This window comes from Acipenser ruthenus, chromosome 4 (assembly GCF_902713425.1).
Source record: "Acipenser ruthenus chromosome 4, fAciRut3.2 maternal haplotype, whole genome shotgun sequence".
In the NCBI taxonomy this organism is placed as follows: Eukaryota; Metazoa; Chordata; class Actinopteri; order Acipenseriformes; family Acipenseridae; genus Acipenser; species Acipenser ruthenus.
In genome coordinates this window covers 71,298,989-71,312,610 of record NC_081192.1, presented here as the reverse complement: position 1 = coordinate 71,312,610, position 13,622 = coordinate 71,298,989, and the positions used below count along the sequence as shown (strand labels likewise).

General features: G+C 36.7%; 3 protein-coding genes across 5 annotated transcripts in view; 2 read left to right on the top strand and 1 right to left on the bottom strand.

Moving 5' to 3' along the window:
• pik3r4 (phosphoinositide-3-kinase, regulatory subunit 4) overlaps positions 1 to 1,898 on the bottom strand; it is a 35,162-nt gene extending 33,264 nt beyond the window's left edge. Inside the window, exons 1-2 of the mRNA XM_033998903.3 lie at positions 1,695 to 1,898; positions 28 to 790 (exon numbers count right to left, since the gene is read on the bottom strand). Coding sequence (XP_033854794.1) covers positions 28 to 745 — 718 coding nt within the window. The 5' untranslated portion in view covers positions 746 to 790; positions 1,695 to 1,898. The remainder of the gene's footprint in view (positions 1 to 27; positions 791 to 1,694) is intronic.
• Positions 1,899 to 1,932: 34 nt separating this feature from the next.
• LOC117399728 (THAP domain-containing protein 6-like) lies at positions 1,933 to 6,780 on the top strand. 3 transcript variants are annotated; one of them, XM_033999083.3, is made up of 6 exons: positions 1,934 to 2,015; positions 2,244 to 2,339; positions 3,746 to 3,844; positions 4,902 to 5,109; positions 5,625 to 5,756; positions 6,427 to 6,780. In XM_033999083.3, exons 2-6 carry the CDS (start codon positions 2,296 to 2,298, stop codon positions 6,604 to 6,606), a joined length of 663 nt encoding a protein of 220 aa, XP_033854974.1. In that variant the 5' UTR covers positions 1,934 to 2,015; positions 2,244 to 2,295; the 3' UTR covers positions 6,607 to 6,780. The 3 variants fall into 3 exon arrangements, with proteins under 3 accessions (XP_033854978.1, XP_033854974.1, XP_033854975.1); XM_033999087.3 differs by lacking the exon at positions 3,746 to 3,844 and having other exon boundaries at positions 1,933 to 2,015; XM_033999084.3 differs by lacking the exon at positions 1,934 to 2,015 and having other exon boundaries at positions 2,022 to 2,339.
• Positions 6,781 to 9,010: 2,230 nt separating this feature from the next.
• The window catches only part of LOC117400413 (calcium-transporting ATPase type 2C member 1), a 48,577-nt gene continuing 43,965 nt past the window's right edge, over positions 9,011 to 13,622 (top strand). The window contains exons 1-2 of the mRNA XM_034000337.3: positions 9,011 to 9,144; positions 11,790 to 11,894. Coding sequence (XP_033856228.1) covers positions 9,085 to 9,144; positions 11,790 to 11,894 — 165 coding nt within the window. The 5' untranslated portion in view covers positions 9,011 to 9,084. The remainder of the gene's footprint in view (positions 9,145 to 11,789; positions 11,895 to 13,622) is intronic.

Here is a 13,622-nt window from a genome sequence, read left to right as displayed (position 1 = left end):
CTCTGAAAGGAGTAATGAGTATTGTACCTGCTGAAAATATGTCCATTGCCTGTTTGAGCTCTCCTCTTGTGCGCTGACTGTTGCTCGTAAGATCTACCAGTGGGGTAGTTTGGTCACTCTCATTTGCAAACATGCTCCCATCAACAAAACGCTCAGGGGCTATATAGCATGTTCTCCTCCGGGAGGTATCAAAGAAGTAATTAAAATCAGCAGGGTTATCCTCAGGAAGGTAAGTGGGTTTAAAACTGGCAAAGTCAGTCAGGAGAACCCAGTTCCAACTAGTCACCATGACATTCTCGGTTTTAATGTCTCCATGTCGGACTCCAGATTTGTGAGCCTGATCCACGGCGTTCAGAATCTGGAAGGCAATCCACTTCTTTTCAATGTTGTTGAGAAACGGTCTGGTACTGATTCGATCGTACAGGTTGTCCCGCACATACTGGCGAAACAGCATTGCAGCCTTTTCTGTTAAGGTGGCCTTTTGGAATGGAAGACAGTTTTGTGACGAATGAAGCCTGATTTTCAGCTCCTCCAGCTCTTGTTTGTAACTGGTTAAAGGCAGTGATGGGTCCTGAATGGCAAACACCTTAACAACCACCAATCCCTCCCTGTGTTTAGCCCGGGCCACTTTAAAGAACCTGGTACTGCCAAGGCTCTTGTTATATTCAAAGTCATGGATATCTGAGAAGTAACTGTCAACAGAAAGAATCTGTGACGGTGCAATACCAGCAAGCTGATTCCCCATGGTGCTACTTGTAAACAATCCTGTTTGGTCCTGAAGTTGCCCTTCCTGAAATAAATATTGTTGTCAATCATAAAGTACAAATAAATTCAATCCCTGTATGTTCATTAGATTTTCTGTAAACCTGAAGGGTACTTTAAAAAAGCTACTACCAGTATAAGTCCCCAAACAAAATAATTGAAAGTTTGGAAAAAAATATGGGTCCCCAAAAATCAAAGTTTTTGACATTCCTGAAAACGGACTGAAAATATCAAAATCTTCTTTTCACATGACCTCCTTATTTTGATTCAAGCTGCCATGCAATTCTGAGCTATGGAAAGATATGGAATACGTAATTATTTATGCCCTAGCACAAATCAATCATTCCCAAGATGACCCGTCGCCCAAGTGATATTCAACTGCTAATGTTACAGTTATCAAGAAACAGCAAAGGTGTATGCCGGAAGGTTTCAATTTGTATAGATTTAACAAATAAAACAAATAGTAACAGTTAATAATATAACTATGTATTTCCATATTTATAAGTGTGTTGCCTGAAAACATTTATAAATATAGCGCTAATAATTTAAATTACAATACAGTACAACCACCAAGTTAATTTTAACTGTCTATACCGTAAAATACACAGGGACAAGAATGTTCTATACTGATTTTATTAAAGAACAACCGTAGTTAGCAAAATTATCTAGGCTTGACTGCTGTTGTTCAGTTTTCATATATGTAATGAATTATCTGGAACACAACCCGAGGCGTTGCGTAAATCGTGTGATGATGACAATGCAGCAAGACTGCATGACAATATAAACAAAAGATCATTTCATCTGCTGTGCGCATTTGCCATTGGTTATTTCGTACACGTTATCGATTATAACAACTACCAAAGACAGAGTTAGTTCTGACCATAAACAATAATTACACATAATAAAAAATATGTAAACATTTTTGACAGTACCCTTTTCAGCGCATTTTAGTCGTATTATCCTCAGGCACACGATGTCCTTCTCTTCTTATTTTGCTTCAAACATGTATTATTCTAAGTACAATTCAGGTTTTAGAATATTACTTTTGATTAATTACAGTTATATGTTATATAAAATGTTACAGTTCCTATTTTTTTCTCTCGCTCTCTCTCTTTCGCTAATTCGCGAGCAACTAATGATTACTTCCTCCAACTGCTACTCTACGTCCGGTTCAAAGTAGACATTCCAAAGATTGGTTACTGGCAGAAGAAGCGCAGCTAAAATCGCCGCCATCTTTTGCACGGCACCGCAGGGTAAACGGTGTATATAGAGTTTAAAAACAGTTAATCAAGTTAGCGTTGCAAGAGACACTAGTGACCATTTTATTTTATTATTATTATTAATTTATTTTTACAATGTGGTATTTTTTATTTGCATGCGTAATGTGGTAAAAACAAAGTTGAATACAAGCTGTCACATGATGTTTGTGTATATGGCCAGTATTGGTTACGTTCTTTTTTTCTTTTTTTTTTCTTTTTCAGATTCAGTAGTTCCCTTTGCAGACAATAAAGCGTGCAGAAAATGAAGTGATGGATGCATGATGTGACTCAAGGTGGGGGGAAAAGATCACGGCAATGGTGGGTACTTTGTTTATGATAAACAAGCATGGTCACGTTGTTTAGCAAGTTACTTACTGTGTATGCATATGAGATATGAAGAGATACTGGCGAAGTGCCGTTGATTCCATACCGATTACAAAAAAAAAAAAAATGCTTTCATTGATCACCCAGTACGTTGAGAATGCTGTAATTGGTCATATCCAAATTGGCCTGGGAGAACATATATATATATAATTTTAAAGTGTTTATGTGAACAAAAAACAAGTATCCACAGGTTAGTGAAGAAGTGAAATAGCTTTGTATTTACTATAAAGCTTAGAAAGTCGTCTTTCTATCTCCACAGTCAGTTCTTTATGTGATGTAGCACGCACATACCATGCACATTCCACACGTTATAGGAAGCACGAGTCTAAAACACTAAAAAGCCTTACAATTAACCAAAAACTTTTTGCATGGAAACATGTCCTATGTCTTATGCTGACAAGACTTCAGCAGTGAAAATCCTGTTTGTGATGTAGTGTTAGAAAGTGGTACATCATCAGAATGTGGTACGCATACCAAAACGTGACCAATGTAATGTCAGAAAGTGGTACGCTGTCAGATTTTGGATTTTACAGATCTGATGGGTGTTTTCCTATTGTCAAACAGAGGTACATTTACCATTAATTATACTTTTTTTTTTTTTGCAAACTTAACCTGGAAACAGACAATCAATTACTCTAAAAAAAAAAAAAAGAAAAAAGAATGACGAACAAGACAAAATGAGAAGTCCACCGCAAAGTGCACAAGTAAAAAAAATGTACAAGACCCAATGTATTGCATATGATAAATATTTGAATACTATTTTCTTAATGGTGAAAAATATGATAAATTACATTAACAGCAATGTAAAAGACTGGAAAATATGATAAATTCAATTAAAAGATGTAAAAGACCAAAAACAGCATAACGTACCAGATTTCAATGGGTGCTTCCCTGCTTTCTTAGCGGAAGTTGTTTAGGCATGCGTGAGCAAGAGCAGTGCGCTGCGTACCACTTTTTACATTAAGCAAGATTTTTAACTGTGCTACCTATTTTCCCGGGTGAAATTCTGGGAGTAGTCTTGCAGCTCCCCATTGGACTACAACTTTTCTCCTTCTCCTCCTACTCTGCCACAGTAGTTAAAACATGATGTATAATATTATTGATATATTTGAGATATTTGATTAATGTGTATCTGTAATAAACAACATTTATGAAAAATAAAACCAAAAATTATTTAAAAAAAATAAAGAATTTCACAGGGCCTTGGGTGTAGTTACTTGGGTCTTTCTGGTCTCAAGTTAGTTGCTAAGCAACAACAACACAGATGCACTCCAGGCCAAAACATAATTGACTATATGCTAATGTTCACGCTATGTCTCTTTTTTTATTGCTATCCACAGGTACATTTTGTTTTTCATTATGGTTTTTTCATGCTGTGCTGTTATTTGTTCAAATCGTCAAACTGCAGAGAACAAAGACAATGGGGTAACCTTTCATAGGTAAGAATACAAGCTGGATGCAAGATCTGAAAACAGAAAACACACCCACCGTTTTGCTATTTTTAGTTGTACGCACACCAGCTTCCCCCATTCCTGAAGCCTTTTACCGAAGCCTCTGTGAAGTAAAGGCATGTTCCTTCTAATACAGGAAATAGGCTTATAATTAAGGCTGTAAGAATCGTGGTGCTGTTAAAGTTGCTGTTTTGGCACAGACTTTATATACTTGCTTTCAAAATTAATTCAGATAACAGATCATTTGTTCAAAAACAATAAGAAATGCAAAAAAACATACAAATAGATTACCAAAACAGTTTTGTGATTCTGAAGAGTACCTCATTGACACTGTAGTGATCTACACCTACGGCCAAAAGTTAGCATCACCTGGAATTTTAGGATTGAGACATGGAAACAAAAAAAAACACACTATATGATCACAATTTAGATCTTTTATTTAACATCATGTAATCAGAAACAACAAAATGATACGCAAAAGTATTTGGGAAAACTACAAAACCCTATGTAATTCAATATGTTAACGTAACATTGTTCAGCAGGTTTCATTCGACTTTATGAAGCAAAATGTGTTAGTTTTATAGTGTGATGCAAAACTTTTGGCCATAGCTGTACAGTAGTTTGTGTAGTGGAACATTGGCTGCAGTCCATGCTTCACAAAGCTGAAAGTTCTGTGCAGATTCTTTAAAAAAAGCTGGCAACATTGCATTGTTTCTTAGCTCTGTCACCAGCTGATGCTTGCTTTTCAAGCATCCTTTTTTGTGCACAGTGCTTTCTAAGTGCTTGTTGATGGAGATTTTTCATTGTTAGTCCAGGGAAATATTACAGGCTGCAAGTATGTCACGGTCTGTATGTAATATCCTGGTGACGTTTCCTTTTAAAAAAAGTTTCCTTTTCCTGTGAAAAGTTGCAGTTTCCACAACAAATTCATGGCCTACGATTCTTGCAGCCTTACTTATAATGTATTAACCATTTTATTTTGGCCAGTGATTGGCTAGTTTGGTGACTAAAATTGAATAGGAATATCATGTTGTTTGCTCTATAGGGTGCCCAAGAATAAAGAACAACGCAAGCTTTGGGTTCAAGCTTTGTGCCGTATAGATCTTTCTACAGGACAACTATGGGAACCAACCAATTTCAGCTACATCTGTTCACAGCATTTCAGACCAGAGGACTTTGACCGTACTGGCCAAACTGTGCGTCTGAGAAAAAATGTTGTCCCCTCAGTGTTCTTATTTCCGTCTAATTTTCAGGTAAAGAAATATGTCACGCATCACATCATAGATCTAAAGCCCTTGTAATACTGTATATCTGTGGACCACATTTATCCCCTGACAGGGATGAAGTAAAACTTTGTGTCACAATTGTGATGTCACTTGATATGCACATTCCTTAGGTACAGTAACATAACTAAGGTATGTAATTGGTTAGGTTAATTAAAGCTAAGGTTCCACTGGGGAAATTTGAATTTGCTGGGTCTCGACAATGGTGGTTAGGTATTGTTTTATCATTTGAATGTTTTATATTTTCACGTTCCTTGTAGATTTAACCATGGTATAATTATTTCAGGCTTCTTTTCTTTTTCAGTCATTTTGTTTGTAGTTTGTTTAGGTTAGAAGCTACCTCGCTCAAGAGTTGTTAGTCTTAATGTGATACAAAGAAATTTCAAATGGCTGTATACCATCGATATCAGGGTCTACTATATATTACATGTGTTCACTGGCATGCAATAACTTGCAGACTGACACAAAACATTCACTGTTTACAGCGAAAACCAGTCAAGAAACGAACTACAAATACATCACAGAGAACACCGGCAAGTGATGTTGAAGTTCCCTGTAGTAAGGACAAAGAGGCTTTAGAAAATCTGGACTCCAGTATTGCTCAAGCTATAGCATCGGTATGTATCAAATGTATCATGTTTGTATGTCTTGCATGGTAAAATGTAATGGTAAAAGATCTAAATAAAGGCACAGTTTTAAATATAAAAATAAAAAAGGAATAAACCTGACATTTTACAGATCTACTACCATTATGATGAATTGAATAATCCCCAAATACTTCTTGGTAAATTGTTTGACTAAATGTATTACTCAATTTCTTTTTAGTTTGGTTGTATATTTTATGATTGAGTGTTTAAAGTTACTGTAAGGGTGAACTAGAATTCATACAACACAATGGGGTACAGTACAGTAAAAAAGCCAATGTCAATGCCTTGCAATTTTTAAGTAATATGCAGTAGCCAACATGCCATTAAAAATGTATGCCTGTTCTGTTCATTGATGATCTAAGGATTTCCTTTATTGTTGACTAGCTCCATTCATGATGGTAGTAATAGAGGAATTTCAGTCATGCACAAAAGTTTACTGATGGTGTGTTACAATAGGGGGAGGAAATATAGCAACCAGATCAATATGGATCTCCTACCTTCTTGGCTGATGGGGCATCCCTTCAGCTCACCTGGTTGAGCCATAGGAGCCAAGAGGCTGTGAGTTAAAATCCTGAGATTGCAGTAGCCACATGAAATGTAAAATGTAATTCTAAAAGCCATCTTCCTTTGCTTCTCTTAGGATCACTCTTACATTATCACAGACAGCCCCCGTGAGCTCAAGAGGAAATTGGATGATCTGATCGAGCAAGCAGAAATCCTGCAACAGCAACTGTACAATGCAACACATCGAAAAAAATGCCTCCACACAGCCACGGGGGTGGGCACACTGGAAAACTACAAATGTGATCTTCCTGAATGACTGCCAATACATTGCTGCCCTAAATCAACAGATGTGATTGAATATCAGCAGCAGTACATTTTGCAAAATGAACATCAAATAACGTGGCATTGTGATCCCTTTAAATAGCGTGTGCCATTATAGCAATGGTAGAGAACACTAAACATTTTTTTGTGAGTGATCAAACATACTGTTCAGAGAGCACAATTGGAGATGCTTATTACTAGTCTGGAGGAGTGAAAAACGTTCCTCAGAATTCAATGTTATAGGGTTACAGCGCATAGGAAGAACCAATGTGAAGCAAACATACAAAGGCTATTTACAAGAGACTATTGTTCAGAAACGGCACTATCGGTATACAATGCTAACATACTGTAACATCTAGACTAGATCAGTGGTTACCAAACTTTTTTGAGGACCACCTTTGTGTTATAATATATTTTGAAAATGTTTATTTCTAGCCTGAAAACTATTTAATCATCTTAAAAAATGTAGTTTGTTTTCAGTTTGCATTATATTTTGGACTGGATCGTCAAGGGCCAGACTGCATAAAATGTATGTAATTTCATGATTCTGTTTGCTTTAGGCAACATCTAACTGGGACAATTTGTTCTATTTGTAATCTGACTGGCTGAGAAGATCTATGAGGTTTTTAATATGTAATAATATTGTGTTATAAATGGCATTAATTAACTTGCAATGGACAAGTTCAGACAGACTGCCACTGTTAACTGTTCATAAAATGTAACATGTTCAGAGTGACAGCATCGGCTTGATTAACGTGGTCATTTGTAATGGGATTTGCTTTTGGCAGCAAAAGCTGTGTCCATTTAATATAACATTTATCGGACAAATAAAATGCATGTTTACAACAAAATGACAAGTTAATATGATAATCCTTCATAACTTCCAATCATTGCTTAATACGAAATCTAAGGTAAAACTATAAGAAATAGTACGAAACACACAAGAAGGCACTTGCCAAAACATTTGTCTACATGACTTTGTTTCTTATACTATGTTAATCACCAGTCATTTACATTATTGGTGGGAGATGTGTTTGTTTCTCACATAACTTGTGTAAATGGGGAAAATGCCTTGAAAAGCAACTTTCTTATTTACAGTAATTTGACCACTGATATCCTCAAATACTTGTGTTTTAATATTGAGGCATTCCCTATCCGCGAACCCCCCAGAGACACTCCAGACCACATTGCTATTGTACCAATTTTTTTTTTTTTTTTATTGCCCTTAACTTTTACACTGTACCAGCCCACTCTAGCACCGTACCGAAAAGTTTGCAAACTAGCTCAGCTCTGCCCGGACTAACCCCGAGCACCCCTATATAATCATTCCCTTGTCTCGACCACTCGAGAGTCAACCTCCTATCATAACTCCAAATTAAACCCGCCATAACACCCATAGGACCCTCACTTGTCAATCACGACCCCCATAACGTGCTATAGGTGGTCCCCGACACCACAGACACACATTGGTGTGTGTCAATATAGAACCACCCAAGGAACAAGCAGAACAATTTGAAAAACAATCATGGCATGTTATATGTTAAAACAGATCTATATTATTATTTATTAGCAGACACCCTTATCCAGGGCGACTTACAATTGTTACAAGATATCACATTATTTTTACATACAATTACCCATTTATACAGTTGGGTTTTTACTGGAGCAATCTAGGTAAAGTACCGTGTTCAAGGGTACAGCAGCAGTGTCCCCCCCACCTGGGATTGAACACATAACCCTCCAGTCAAGAGTCCAGAGCCCTAACCACTACTCCACACTGCTGCACACATATAATGCCAGCAGTCAAACTCCACTTTGTACATTTGCTTTTTACTTCATCATGTAGAAATATTCAGATTTTTTTTTTCTTTTGTCTTCAATATTCCCGAGGCAACAACTGAACTTTGGATACCCCTTAATTCAAAAACACCATTTGGGAAAAAAAAAAGTCAGTCCACTTGTAAGTTGTTTTACTGGCAGTGTAGCATAGATTGAAGATATTATTTATATTACAGTAGCAGTGGAAATATGCCTATTCATTCATTCATTCATTCACACACACACACACAAATATATATATATATAGATATATATATATATATATATATATATATATATATATATACACACACACACACACACACACACACACACACACACACATTACAATAACAATGTTAACCTACTCCTTATCGCAAGTCATAAAGTAAATGGACATTGTTTTTAAACTTTTAATAATGTTACAGTATGCTGCTGTTGCTTTTAGTGGTACACCCCTTCCTATGAGAAAAGTAAATGACGTTGTTTCACTCACAGTACATGAGCGCAAAACAGTAGCTTCATTCCACAAAGTCAACACACAATCCGCGGTGACGTAACTCTTGCATTTGCATTTAGTGAAAACCGCCTGAAACCAGAATGCCCTGCGTCATCGCGTAGCATCCCCCTGTGCGATTTTCTGCGTGTTGACCTCATGAGCCGTCACTCGGAACCGGGGAGCTCTGGGAAGATGCTGAATTCAAGAAAATTGATGGTGAGGGGTTTTTTGTTTTGTTTTTGAGAAGTTAAAATAAATAACACAATTAATTTCGGTTACGTGGGTTATCATTATGAGCAGACATGTAACTGAGTATGTTCTGCAGATATACGGCGCAATAGTTGCTCGTTTAATGTTCTCCGTTTGTTTATTTTTTTCGTCATCATTGCAGAATAGAAACATTGTTTACACTGCAGGCCGTCTGTCAAGTGCTGTTGTTGGCGAAGTTGGTGTATACTTCTCTTTCTGTCGAAAAGAGAGAACAAATATGGGAACACGATCTTGAATGGCACGTGAATTATTTAGATGGAACTGTGTGTGTGTGTGTGTGTGTGTGTGTGTGTGTGTGTGTGTGTCTGCAGCAGGGTGCACGCAAGATTCTGTTGCTGTGCTACTCCGTCAGTCAGTGAAAGTGTGTTTACTTTTCAGTGTTGGGTTACCTGTCGCATATTAAATTTGGTTTATTTTAGTGAGCTTTGTTTTCTACAGTATGGAATATTGTATACAATAACAAAATCAACATTAGTAGTTAACGATATAAAATGTTTTTGCCCACCATCTGGTTTGAAAAAACCGCGAGGCTCTGGGGACACTGAGTGATACGATTATAAACACACACAAACAAATTCTAAAGAGCCAAAGAAAGATTCCTGCCTGGACATTTTTTATCTCTAAATTTTACTATGTAATTGTAGCATTCTACACAAACATTTCCTCCTCCCTGACTGGGTGGGACAACAACCAGTGGCAGCAGCAGTTAACATACAGATGTTGCACCTTCATTTCATACTCTCAATGTTAAAAAGGATTGATGATCTGAATTTGGCACAAGATTTTTCTGGAATGATCTGCTCTATGTAGAGTAGCTTTAAAGGTCACAATTCCAAATCTGGTTTTACCAGCATGTGACGTCAAACGGTGCATATTTGATAATTTTGAGGTCCTTTGCATTAAAATGACCATGTTAAATGCTACAGTGGCATGTTTTACAAGGAAAAAAACACACCAGAAAAGCTTAAGGGTGTATTCTGGCATGTTCATAGCACTATTAGCCTACTTAATGTTTGCACAACTATTGAACAGTTTTCAAAATCATGTAAACCCAGATATATTTATTTGAGCCATGAAACACCAAACTACCTGTCATAAAAAACAACACTCACTTGAATTATTTTCTACAGCTAGAAGAGGGAACAAAAACAAAAAAAACATTTTATTTATCAAACGGAAATCTTTATTAATTTTACTAAAACTTTTTGTTTACCTTCAGTTTATTTGAACTGCGGTGCCTTTAAAAACTTTTCTGTTCCGTACCACATCATGGATTGTTATTGCTGTGTTACCTGTTTGACAATGTGGACAATAATCCTTACACTATCAGTGCACAAAACTGGACATTTTGAAAAGAGCTTTGAAACAAACTTCAAAGTTATAAGTGTAAAAAGTTGTCCGGGTGTTAACCGTGAAAAGAAAAATGACAGGTATGTTATTTAAACCGTTGTAGCGAAACATGGTGACGTACAATGTTATATTTTTTGGAATTCTGCTACTTGTTATTTCAATTTATTGTCTTAAGGTTGACCTGCAAATACAGTAATTAGTTGCGTATCCGACTGCGATGGGGTCAGAGTAAGGCAGATAAATGAACCTTGTGTTAAATACCATTCTACACAGCTGTAACAATTGCTGTATTCACACAATTATTGTTTTATAGCTTTTATTAAGGAGCTCCCCTAAATTCTTTGTTTAGAAAGATGCAGGGTATTAATGCTTGTGACAGAGTAGCTGGCTGCCGTGTGGGTGCGTGCATTCGCTGCTGAGTGACAGGCAGGAGATCGAGACGGAGGTTGAAGTTGATAAGGCCCCGCAGGCGAACAGGATTTATATACAGATGAACACACTGAACAGCTAATCTGACACTACCAGCAGTGGGAGCGCACAGAGCACATACAACACTATACGGATATATATATATATATATATATATATATATATATATATATATATATATATATATATATATATATATAAAATATAAACAATACACAAAAATCGATCATGAGACTTTCCCGGACGACATCCAACACTGGCTTTGACATTTTTTTCAGCCTTTAGTCAGCGAGATAGTCACATCACTTTCCTCATGACTTTTACAAAATCAACTCTCCTTTGATAAAGTTGCTTGCAAAAATGTTGTCCAAAACTTGTAGTTTGCACGTCACTTTCTACAAAGAAAATCTCCATTTCTGCAGTTTTGTGAGACTCACAGAATAAAAGCCATGCTCATTTAATAATTAATTAATCAGAAGATGAGTCCTATAAGAAAATGTCTCGACAGATGCATATATGAGGTGGGAAAACCGGTACATACATCCGTACATGTATACATGTCAAATTCGTATCTACATTAGAAAACTCCTCATCCTGTTGTTATACAACTTAGTTACGAGACCCTGAGCAAGTCACTTAACCTCCTTGTGTAAAAAATGTTATACAATGTCATATCTCTGCTCTACGGTTACACATGGGGCAGAACATATTTCTCTTTTCTAACAAAAATAAAAATCCTACAGAATGGTACCGTGTTTCAGTTCAACAGGTCCTCCTGTAATGTTAATACTGTTTTTGTCTCTCTTGTGTAGCGTGTTGAAGATCTACCTTGCTGTGAAGATGAGAAAATGGTTCCGGTACTAACGTCAAAAAGAGCAAGTGAACTCCCAGTGAACGAAGTAGCCTGCATTTTACAGGTATCCAGTATGAGCAAGTATTTTTAAATGGTCTGAAGTGGGGGGTTTTCACACAGGGGTGTACTTATAAGGGTTGTAGGAGGTATGCAGGACAACTTTGAAATGAAAAAAATGAAATGAAAGTAAAAGAAAATAATGATTTGTACTTTTTTATTTCTATCTATCTATAGATAGATAGATACAGTTGTACTCAAAAGTTTACATACCACAATGGACATTTTATAATTTCCAGAAATTTTTCAAACAAATAATTAAGAAATCTGCAGCAAAAGTTTTGCTTTTGTGGGTGAGGAAAAAGTTATGCAATAGATGTCTACAATTATTTTTCAGCAAAACTCCAAAAATGCTAATTCAAAAGTATTCATACCCTGACAAGGAAAATGTAATTAATAGCTAGTTGAAGCACCTTTAGCAATAATAATCTCTCATAAACTATTAGGATATTTGTCAATGACCTTTTGGCATGATTCTTTAGTAATTTATTAGCATTCTGCAATGCAAAATTGTTCCAGTTCATTCAAATTCCGTGGACTTCTCTTGTGCACAGCCTTCTTCAACTCATACCAAATATTCTCAATCGGATTTAGATCGGGACTTTGACTAGGCCATTCCACAACCTTGATTTTATTCTTCTTTAACCATTCTGAAGTAGATTTTGATGTGTGCTTTGGATGGTTATTGTGTTGGAATGTCCAGTTGCGCTTTAAACTAAGTTTTGTAGCAGAGGGTTTCAGATGATTGGCCAATATCATTTGATATGCTATGGAATCAATTTTACCATGTATTGGAACTAAATTTCCTGTGCCATTAGAGGAAAAACAGCCGCATAGGATTTTACAGTAGGTATAGTGTTCATTTCTTTGTACGCCTCACCAGACTTTCTCCAACCGTAACGACTATCAGCATGTCCAAATAGCTCTTTTTTAAAAATTATTATTTATTATTTCGTCACTCCACAAACCTCATATCCATCATTCAAATGATATTTTGCAAACTTTAAGCGATTGGTTCTTGTGACGTTTTCCTAAGAATGGCTTTTTCCTTGGCCTGCAACCATTGAGACCTTCACCATGCAATACTTGACCTATGGTTGAAATGGAAACCCCAGTCCCACTTGCAGCCAGTTCACTTTGAATATCTTTGGCTCGGATTGTTATTAACCTTCCTCACAAGTCTTCTACTTCTTACTGAAAGAACCTTCTTTCTTCCAGACCGAGGGAGCATTGTGACCATACCATGAGTCTTGTACTTCTTGGTAATAGAAACAATAGTTGAAATTGGGATACTGTCACAGACAGTTCTGGCATGTCCCCTTTGTGCTATAAGTCATTAGATCCTTTTGCATGGAAGGCCTCGTTGCAAAGGTGTGCGATTCTTTTGATGGACCCAGATTCAGTTGAAATGTGTTTGCCCACTGACGATGGGAATGAGAATTTAGAGATGGGAGCCCAGCTAACAAGATTTAAGTGTTTGCAGGTGTCAGGCTTTTAAAGACTGTCATCCACACCTGTGAGCAGAAACTGACTCACTGAGAGCAGAAACTGACCCAAGACTGTCACAGCTACTGGAAGCAGGCTCATCTTTGGGATACAAATTGATCATCTGTGAAACTGCAACAAATGTTGTAATAACTGTAATGTGTTTTTAAGAATATGAAACCAGTAGAAAATATTATTAGCAAATCTGTGTAAGGCCTGTATGGAGAAGTTCATTGCTTGAAGGTCAGAC